The sequence below is a fragment of the Hemibagrus wyckioides genome, linkage group LG04 (genome assembly GCF_019097595.1).
Source record: "Hemibagrus wyckioides isolate EC202008001 linkage group LG04, SWU_Hwy_1.0, whole genome shotgun sequence".
NCBI classification, from domain to species: domain Eukaryota; kingdom Metazoa; phylum Chordata; class Actinopteri; order Siluriformes; family Bagridae; genus Hemibagrus; species Hemibagrus wyckioides.
Window position 1 is genome coordinate 18689010 of NC_080713.1, and position 11087 is coordinate 18700096.

Below are 11087 nucleotides of genomic sequence, written 5' to 3' on the forward strand. Positions count from 1 at the left end.
ATTCCAGGACATTCTCGTTGCTTCTCCGTGGTCACTCTGCACACGGCACTGTCGCTGACGGTTATGCGCGCTGTTGTGCACGCAGCCAGATTCCAGCGCGAGAGCACAACAAACAAAATAAAGAGTTTTGCACTCAGTCATGATAAAGGGGGTTTTGAAGATGAGCACGAAAATAGCGTACCGAGTGCAATGTCTTTTCCAGTTAAGTCACTGTTCCCCCCAAAAAATAGCTGAGTTGAATAAAGTTGAGTGTTACAACAGGGTACAGGATCTGATCTTTTCCAACAGAAATCCTATTAAACTTTTCCCGTGCATACTTGTTAAATAACACACGCGTTTGAAAAATCTGCTGTAAAAGTCTGGATGCTAATCATATATCCGCATTCTTATTTATATATTAAACAGTAAATATTTAGTAGATATGAGGGATAGTGAACACAGTATTCCATATGCGCTACTATTTTTCCCGGGATCTTCCTGCGTCAGAAATCTCGCGCATGCGAGAATGAACTAAGATGCTTTCCTTAGCATGCTAGTCAGGAGGATAACTCAGTCCCAATCTTGTTTTGTCAACAAAAAAAGATTTGGGTAAGATCTGAAAATGCTTTGCTGTCAACAGTATAAAATGATTATGTCATAACTAGTTCATTTGCTTAGCCATCTTTAGTTAGCAGATTGGCGTGCTTTCTAGCTTTCGCTGGCTAGCTAGCCAAGTTAAACGCAGATATCTCTTCGCCTCAGCAGTTAAACAGTATATTTCCAGTATATTCTGAATATATATGCCCCAAGGCATAGCAAAGGTTGTTTTTGTTGTTGTTGCTATTGTTGTTATTTTTAACTGGGGTTAAATAGTTATGAATAGTTTACTAGCACGTTAGCAAAAGTAGGTTGATAAAAGCCTTCCCAAGCGCGCGGTGTTGCTAGGCAACCGCAGGTTGGCAGACGGCAGACGCACGTTAAGCTGTTTATTTCATTAGAAAGACAGGAGGATTTATACACCTAGCATTATTGTGCTTTAGCATGACTTTTACTGCAAATTATTATGCATTTAGTTTTATTGACTCCAAATTAGTGAATGATTCTAAATCACATTTGATCTGTTTTAGACTCTAGCCAACTCTGCCATTATGTTGGTCCCAATCTTCACCCTAAAGCTGAACCATAAGATTAACCCACGGATGGTGACTGTGGGGAAATTTGATGGCGTTCATCCATGCTTGACTGCAGCAACACAAGCAGGCAAGGTAAGAGTACTATGACGTTTTGAACAAAAAACAAAACAAAAACAACCTCTTATTGAAAGCCCACAACTAAATAAATCCCTGTCACACCTGCTAGGTATTCATCCACAACCCTCACACTCGAGGGAAAAGGCAAACAGCTCATCGGTTGAGTCAGAGTACCCAAGACTCCGACATCACCTTGCTCAATATTAACCAGGCTGTAAGCTCTCTGGCAGCCGGTACTTTGGGTCCCAATACGACAGGGGACACACTCCTGGTGGGGTCCCAAACCAGTCTACTAGCTTATGATGTACATGACAATGCTGACATATTCTACAGGGAGGTGAGGTGTTGAATGAGATTAAATTATTCAGAGATCTTTACTATGATATTATAACATAAAAAAATGTGTTTATTCCATGAAAGCTTTATCTGATGTCTGTTATGTTATGTTACAGGTGACGGATGGGGCCAATGCCATTGTTTTGGGAAAATTGGGGAACATTCAGTCTCCCCTTGCCATTGTTGGAGGAAACTGTGCACTTCAAGGCTTTGACCATGAGGGGAATGATCAGTTCTGGACAGTAAGGCAGTCCCAAGAGCATTTTTTTTCTTATGTTGATTTCAAAAATGGTTTAAAGAGATTCAGGTTTTTTAAAGTATGTGTTTGTGTCTGTAAGGTGACGGGCGATAACGTGAGATCAATGGTGCTGTGTGACTTTACAGGTGATGGGAAGAATGAGGTAAGGTTTAGTTATACTGTTTAGACCATATATGTGTGATTGTTTACACAGTAGGGTGGCACAGTGGGAAGCCACCTAGCAGCCACCCAAATCTATGTGTATTTTATGTTGTCCCCATGTCCATGATTCTCCCAGGTTCTTTCTTTTCCATCAGCCTCCCTAAATTATGCTGGGAGGTGGATTTGTTATGCAGGTATGCTCCAAACCCAGCATGACCCTGATCTGGATAATGTAGTTACTGAAGATGAATGAATAAATGTTCACACACCACCTAGTTAAACTAAATACTGCACAGGTTTTTTTTTAAATGAAGATTCATATTCACATTTGCCATTCTTTTGACCTGGGCTTGTCAAATCTGTTTTTAGTGTTTTATCATCATAATCTTACTTTACACATCGTGCTATACCTTACTAAAGTTGTGCATGAACCGCATGACAGTAACTGATAATATACATTACTTACATCTGAGCTTCATAGAATGATGACAGTACATTTATTGACTAGCTAATGAAACAGTACACAGTTGAAAACATAAAGCATAAGCAAATTGTTGAGAATGACAGACTAAAGTATTAAATTGCCAAATGTTTTGGGACATCCCTTCAAATCATTGAATTCAGGGGTTGGCCTTTGCCCCTTAGTTCCAGTGAAAGGAACTCTTAATGCTTCAGTATACCTTTGGCAATATAGTGTAGTTGTATGAGGCAAATGTCAAAAAGAAAAAGTTTCCTTTTTCTGGTTGTTGAACCTGCCTGTCCTCTAGGCAACAATGAATTAAAACCTAATAGCACAGAAACAAAATCTGCTTGTTCTGAGATTCCTGGCTATTGATTTATCCGTCCCAATGTATTTGGTCATTATGCTGTACTATGATGTTTATTTGTCTTTACATGTGTCAGACAAATCATATCTACAGTATTTAGAATTGCTACCATAATAAACGATATATATGTTTCAAGGTATTTGTTTCTATGTGTCCCTCAAGCTGTATTGTGTTATTTGTAGCTTCTTGTGGGATCAGAAGATTTTGACATCAGGGTATTTAGAGAAGATGAGCTGGTGTCTGAGATGGCAGAGAATGAGGTGACTATGTGAAAATGAATTTTTAATTGCTGATTGTAATGTGGGCTAAAAAGAATCGTGTACAAAATCTTTAATGTATGTTTATTTGTAACTTTCTGCCCCTCTCAGACTGTAACATCACTGTGTCACATGCACGGCAGCAGATTTGGCTATGCTTTGGCCAATGGAACAGTAGGAGTGTATGACCGTACAGCTCGCTACTGGAGAATTAAGGTACTGTTTTTGCAATGTGGTTAAAAAAATTGTAATTCTCTATTCAGGGTAAACAAGTTGTTACTGTTATGATTTTTTTAAGTGGATAATGAGGTCTTCTCTTTTTATAGTCAAAAAATCATGCAATGAGTATCCATGCTTTTGACCTGAATGGGGATGGAGTTGTAGAACTCATAACTGGCTGGTCTAATGGAAAGGTAAGACTCATTGAAGACACTTGCTTCTGACTTAATGACTTCATCACTTTTGGCCTCTTTATGAGATATCCTTTCTGATGATTATCTAGATTGATGCTCGTAGTGACCGAACTGGTGAAGTGATCTTCAAGGACAACTTTTCTTCATCGGTGGCTGGTGTGGTAGAGGGAGACTATCGCATGGATGGACAGATTCAACTTATTTGCACCTCTGTGGAGGGAGAAGGTGATATAGCAAAGAGTATTATATTGAGTAACAAATTTAAGTATTTGAACATATCAAATGGAAGATACACTATATTGCCAAAAGTTTTGGGACACCTCTTCAAATCATTGAATTCAGGGTTGGCCCATTAGTTGCAGTGAAAGGAACCCTTAATGCTTCAGCATGCCAAGACATTAAGAGTTCCTTTCACTGGAACTAAGGGGCCAAGCCCAACCCCTAAAAAAGAACACCTGAATTCAATGATTTGGAGGGGTGTTCCAAAACGTTTGGCAATAGAGTGTATATATTGCTTGATATTACTTTTACATTTTTACCTGTTGGCCATATGCTCTTATACAGAGTGCTTGGACATCTTTGTCAATAAATTTACCTACTGGTTCACTAGGTCATGAACTAACAATACCATCTAAAAACTGTTGGGGAGATAATATAGCAAGAAAATCATACATACAACACAATAATCAAAAAAAAACTAGACTTAGAACTATTCCTGTATGAATACATTACAAAATAAAAATAAAAGAGCAGGTCCATGTCCAATCCATAGAAAGTTGTTAGCATGGGGAAAATCTCTAGGGAGGATGTCTTTGTAATGAGAGAAGGCTTGAAAACATAATTGTCCACAAAGCATCGCCATCCATATAAATGATTGCCCTTTATTGCATCTTCATTTCTATTTAATTTGGCGATCAGATTATCAAAAATATTAGATGACAGAAAAATAACTCACATTTTGACCCATCTGCAAGGGTCTTTAAAATTGACAGCATTTAAATGGCTCACCAAAATGTCATCTCTTAAAAACCTTGTCTATGTTAGGTCTCATGTATGGCATGAAAAAACTGAATCATAGCTGTAATATGTATAACGAACATGTGAATTGTTTCCCTTTAACTATTTCTCTCTCCGAGTTCACGTGGTCAGATATGCTGAAACATTGATTTTAAGCATGTTCTTGCAATTTCTGTACTTCCCTATAGTCAGTTTTGGTTCACACATAACAGACAAGCAGACTACTATGCTTCACTATCCGCTTATCTTTTGCTTGCCTGTTGTCTTATAGTGCGTGGCTACCTTCCAGCCAGTAAGGAGCTGAAGGGGAATCTTATGGATGCAAGTGTGGAACAAGACCTCATTAGAGAGTTGAGCCAGCGCAAACAGAACCTGTTACTAGAACTCCGGAACTATGAAGAAAATAACAAGGTCCAAATATATACATGTGGAAATAAATATACAATGTCATGATTAGTAGACACAATATGTCTTATAATTGAAGAAGCTGAAGGTCTTTGATTGAAAGTAGATCACGGTTGTACTGTTGAGCTTAGGATCATACACGCAACCCTTTTTGTTCCAAACATGATCTGAATTATAGCCAAAGAGTTGCATTTTGTTTTTGTTTTTTTCCTGACCAGAGTACATTGTTCCAAAAGTTCTGATTTTTTAAATGCTTTTAGACACGCTTCTCTGACCTTTATTTAGCAGAGTAGTATTCAAGTGGTACAGGACTGGTGATGACTGGTGATGAAATGGTGTTTCCCCCCTCTTTTATAATAACAGCAGTGCATTTTGCATAAGAGCTTCATTTATTTTTATGAGACCTATAGTTTTGTTTTTAATATGGTGCCCAAATTGTTTCTCCCTATCAATTTTCAAATCTTTTTAATGCTTAGGAATGCATACATTTTTATTATGTTGAAGTAGATATATACACTGGAAGTTTATTATGTAACAAAAACAATAGAGTCTGAATATTTAACTCCCCTTGCTCTAGGCTATTCCTGGTGCCCCAGAAGGGGAAATTCAGATGGGTGTCATTCCTGCCAACACTCAGCTCCAGACGGCCTTGAGTGTCCGAGCAGCCACTGAGAGCCAGAGAGCCCACATAGAGCTCAGCATTTCTACACCAAATGGTAGGATCAACTACTGCCTCAAACCCTTCGAAAGAGCCTGTAACAGACTAACAGTACTAATTCCTCCTGCCTTGTAATTTCCCTAGGTCCTGACATGTTTTTTTCCACACTCTTGCTTTCTGTCTTTCTTTAGAGACCATCATTCGTGCTGTGCTGATTTTTGCTGAGGGCATTTTTGAGGGGGAGAGTCATGTGGTGCACCCGAGTGCTCAGTCCCTGTCTGGCTGCATCTGTGTTCCCATAATTCCTCCTAAAGACATTCCAGTAGATCTGCACATTAAGGCATTTGTGGGCGGAAGGTCAAGGTACATTTTATTCTCGTTGATAACCATATCAGTGTGTGGTTATTCTGGAGCCTAAATGGTAAAATCGCACAGAAAATAGTAAATGATTAAAATAAGACAAACTGTGTTTTTTGCCAAACAAGTAGCACTGCCAAAGCAGCCGGGATCAAAGTTGTACTCAAAAAAAAAAATGTTCTTAAAAGTAGAAAGGAGACCTGTAAATATAAACTTTTTTTTTTTTTTACATATACACTGACCAGGCATAACATTATGACCTAATATGCACTGTGTATTCTGACACCTTTCTATCAGAACCAGCATTAACTTCTTCAGCAATTTGAGCAACAGTAGCTTGTCTGTTGGATCAGATCACACGGGTCAGCCTTCGCTCCCCATGTGCATCAGTGAGCCTTGGCTGCCCATGACCCTGTCGCCGGTTCATCACTGTTCCTTCATTGGACCACGTTTGATAGATACTGACCACTGCAGACCACGAACACCCCACAAGAGCTGCAGTTTTGGAGATGCTCTGATCCAGTCGTCTAGCCATCACAATTTGGCCCTTGTCAAAGTCGCTCAAATCCTTATGCTTGCCCATTTTTCTTGCTTCTAACATCAACTTTGAGGACAAAATGTTCACTTGCAGCCTGATATATCCCACCCACTAACAGGTGCCATGATGAGGAGATAATCAGTGTTATTCACTTCACCTTTCAGTGCTCATAATGTTATGCCTGATCGGTGTATGTAAGCGGGCCAAATACAGTTAAATGGCAGGTGTCCAAAGCTCTTAGACTTGACAGTTGTGTTTGTATTGAATTTTACTGCTTTTAATATAAGAGAAAGGGGGGGCAGGAAATTGCTCTAAAAAAGATGAAACATGTGCCATCAAGTGCCATCATATTTAATAGTATAAACCTGTCAAGGATTTTTTGTCTAGATAAACAGAAGTAAGGAAATGATGGGATTCCAGCATTCTAAAAACATTCATTTAAAACTGATGTGCACCAGACATTACAGGCTCATATATTATACCTATATCAATCTGCTTATGATGATTTATAAGGAGGACTGAGCACAAAACAAAAGCTAACCTATTTGTGTTGCACTGCACATTTAACAGACCGTTTTCAATTATTAACCACTGATGCAGCACAGCGCTCATAAATGAATGCCTTGCATGAAAGCACACGAGATGTGATGTTGATCCAAAGTAATCTGGAAGAGCTTTGTCTATATTCTAAGCTACACTGAAGTAAAAAATGCAGACCACAGTAACCGAGATTCCCAGTTTTATAAACGTTTGTGCTGAAGAGTTAATGTTTTTTTTTTTTTTGCTTTTTATGTCCCCTTCGTCTAGTACACAGTTTCACGTGTTTGAGATAACTCGTCAGCTGCCTCGCTTCTCCATGTACGACCTTCAAGTTGATCCCTCAACCCCTCATCCAAAAGGAAGAGTTACATTCAGTATCAATGACAGGCCACAAAGGGTACGGTTAACATACAAATACACACTGATACAAATACAAACCTCTTATAATGTTCTCTTTATAATACTCAGATTTGAACTCCCATTTGGGTTTTGTGGTGTATGCCACTGCACTGAAGTAAAGTCATTATTATGCAATGTTTGTGCACTCGGCAGCCATCTTGGAAACGCTCCCAGGTAGTTATTTCCAGTAATACAATTCCAAGGTCTGTATCTATCTAAATGGGGGGAAACCCAAGTATAAGATGACCTTTGAAACACATTAAAGTGACACCAAATCACTTTTGAAAGCTAAGCGATACAGTGTAGTATCGCTTCAGTAACACCAAAGCATAATTTTTAATGTTGTGACTATGCAAGCACTTTCCTCTGCAGCAAGCAACACATGCTTGAGAACACACACTGTATTTACAGCTGTTTCTAGGGTAGCAGTAATTGTCTGCCCAGGGAAAAGGCTCAACTTCAAATGGCTTCCTGTTTTCTCTCTCTCTCTCTCTCTCTCTCTCTCGTAAGTAATGTAATGGTATCATGTTTGTGAGTATAGACCATTACAAAAGGCTTTTTTTCACATGGCTCAAATCCACAACCTTTTTCACATGGTTAAAAATACATCACAATTTACACATACTCCTACCAGAGATGAGTTTTAATTGTACAGATACACCACAGATTAAATAGATCAATAAGGAAACTCCTAGTGGAGCTTACGTATGCTCATTTTATAGCCAGATTTGACCACACACAACTCTGATGAGCAATTTATCAGATTTAGCAGATGTACTTATCTAGAGCAACTTAACAGAAGTACAAAACTTATCTTCATGTTGGTGTGTGCATGGCAGGGTTTAAGAAGACCATTAAGAGAAGATTTCCTGTTAGAGAAGAGTTAGTATAGCAAGGAGATGGTATAGCAACCAAATCTGATTACCATCGTGTTCGGTTAAATAGTTTTTGTTTGATAATAGCCATATCTCTGTACAGTCAGGGGACGTTCATTCCACCACTTGGGTGCCAAATCAGGCATCATGTTGCATATCTTCCTTGTACTTTTTAGAGATTGTGGGATATGCTAAATTACTGTAATTTGATCTATATTGATTAGGTATAAGTGGGTTTATAGGGTTGTTTGGTGTGACCACCCCCTCTGCTGGTGCCCCTTGGAAGTGTCTGTGGAATTCTAAGGCTAGTTTGTTTGTTTTTTTGTGAGGAGTGGCATTACTTTTTGCTAAGATGAAGCTTCCCTTTTGATTTAACTGAACATTCTTGCCATTGCTAAAGCAGTCTCTGTGTCTGTATTCAGGTTGTCATGTGGCTGAACCAGAACTTTCTACTACCTGAAGGCATCAACAGCCCAAATGTCACATTCACAGCACTGCGCGGAGAAGGACTGCTGTCTATTAGCATGCACTCCAGTGGCGAGGTGTGTGTGTGTGTTACCTAATCTGTGCCTTATCACCTTGTCAGCAACTTAAACGTTAACCATAGTGTTACAAAATGGAAAATTTGAGAACTAATACATTTTTTCCCCCCAAATGGACCTCTGCTGCTCTTTCAGATAACACTAAATACAGATGACATCGACCTGGCAGGAGATCTGGTCCAATCACTGGCTACTTTCCTGGCAATAGAAGATTTGCAGGCAGAGGCTGATTTTCCTGCCTACTTTGAAGAGCTTCGAGTCACTCTCACAGAGGTAACTAATAGTGTATAATTCTACCTGCTTTGAAGTTTTTACCCCCTGAATAATCATAGATTATGATTATGATTAAGAATCATAGTTTTTCATACGTTTATAGTTACATTTAATGTTGAGTAATGCTGGTTTAGCTGGTTGCCACAAGAGGAGAATGTATGCTCTATTTTGGGGAAGAGAGCAAAACTGGCTATGTTGACTTGGTGGGTGATCAGAAAGATGCTGTGTCTTGCAGTACTCCAAGGGATTCTCATTGGAATAGATAACCAAATAGTTAAATGTGTGAATGCTGTCATGCTATAAAATGAGTTACTGAATGTTATTAGTTAATAAATGTATCTGAACATACATACCATGAATTTGGCTAGATAGGTGAACACATGGATGAGATCCTAAAGCATCTTTTTATAAGGATTATATTAAGAGCTCCAGGGAAATGGGTGGGACCACCACAGTCACCGCAATAGACATGTAAATTATACTGAACAGTCATGCTAATATACATTACTGTGTTGGTAGGTGGATGAGTTCCATTCAGTGCATCAGAAGTTGACAGCAGCCATGGCAGATCACTCCAGCCACATCAGGAACATGCTGGTGCAGGCAGAAGACGCCAGGCTTATGGGGGACTTGTAAGTGTCTTCAAATCTCTAATTCTCATGTCTCATTCTATCTACCTGCCTTGCACATAAATCTGCCTTACCCCTTTCTCTAACAGAAAAACGACGAAGAAGCGTTATATTGAGCTATACGACCTCAACCGAGATCTGATCAACGAATATAAAATTCGCTCCAACAACCACAATGCTTTGTTGACCCGCCTTAAGGCTGTGAACCAAGCCATTCAGAGAGCTGGCAGGCTGAGAGGTAGGTACAGACCTCAGAAAGGTTTATGATGGATCTGTGTTTATAAAAACAGCAGCAGGTATAATACTGTCTGATTATGCATTATACCACAACGCTATTGAATTCTCACATCTGATTAGTCATTCTGCAGGTCTGACAGTATATCCAGCTGTAATGCCAGTGATATGTTTATATTAATGCACTCTTCCTATTGTTTCCATAGTAACAGCTTAGTCACAGGGACAGGTAGATGTAATGTTGAATCAAAGGCTAATAATAAACAGATTAAAGACGTGTTAATTAACAGAGAAACTTAATTGTTGATTGTGGTGCAGCTTTCTGTTTACAATGTTTTTGCATATTTACCCTCTTATTTACTGTAGAAGGAGTCTCCAGTGTCAGTACTTTGCTCTTTCTAGTTTCTCAGACAAATGAGAATATGTTTAAATATAGCCTTTTTTTAATCTCTTTATCTTGTAGTTGGAAAACCAAAAAACCAGGTCATCACTGCCTGCAGGGAAGCCATCAAAAACAACAACATAAATGCCCTTTTTAAGATCATGCGAGCAGGGACTGCCTCCTCATGAGGAAGCCTTTCACTGGTCACCTGTATTACCTACAAGATGGAGCTCTGGCTACTGACCCAGCCCTCGAGGAGAGACAGAAACACAGTGCTGCACAGAGACAGTCCTGAAACCTCAGCTCTTACAGTTAAGGTCAGGGAAAATCATACAGGAGAGAATCTCTACTCCAGGCTCTCTCTGCTTCCCCACTGTGGCAGCAGTTGTAGAGTATGTAGAGGAGTAGTTGGGTCCTGTGAAAGAGGCAGCTGAAAAGAATTTTTGAGTTCAACGAACAGTGGATTGTATGAAGCAAACTTTTTATAGTTGTATATAGGCACTTATTGTCTATGAGTTCTGATTAAATTATTGAAAACATTTCTTTTGTCAAAGATCTCTGTCTTTATAAGCGTTATTGCTCCGGTGATGCTGTAGATCACTGAACATCATTTTGTTCAATATATAGTTGAGTACAGATGTTTGCATCTGCTTAGGACAAATCTATTACGTAATGACAAATAGCATCTTCGCCGAACAACTAAAACTGAAATCTAATTGCATGTCATATATGAATGGTTTTAAAAGCTATTTTTTTAGATGTTCATTCAGTGATTG

The 11087-nt window shown here is 39.0% G+C and overlaps 1 protein-coding gene across 1 annotated transcript; it reads left to right on the forward strand.

Moving 5' to 3' along the window:
- The first annotated feature begins 206 nt into the window (after positions 1-206).
- bbs2 (Bardet-Biedl syndrome 2) lies at positions 207-10850 on the forward strand. Its single transcript, XM_058388560.1, has 18 exons — positions 207-588; positions 1107-1244; positions 1339-1566; positions 1682-1807; positions 1904-1966; positions 2975-3052; positions 3161-3265; positions 3376-3462; positions 3552-3687; positions 4751-4890; positions 5462-5600; positions 5734-5905; positions 7245-7374; positions 8674-8793; positions 8929-9066; positions 9586-9698; positions 9785-9933; positions 10393-10850. The coding sequence occupies exons 2-18, from the start codon at positions 1128-1130 to the stop codon at positions 10497-10499; spliced, it is 2148 nt and encodes a 715-aa protein (XP_058244543.1). The 5' UTR covers positions 207-588; positions 1107-1127; the 3' UTR covers positions 10500-10850.
- Positions 10851-11087: the final 237 nt, after the last annotated feature.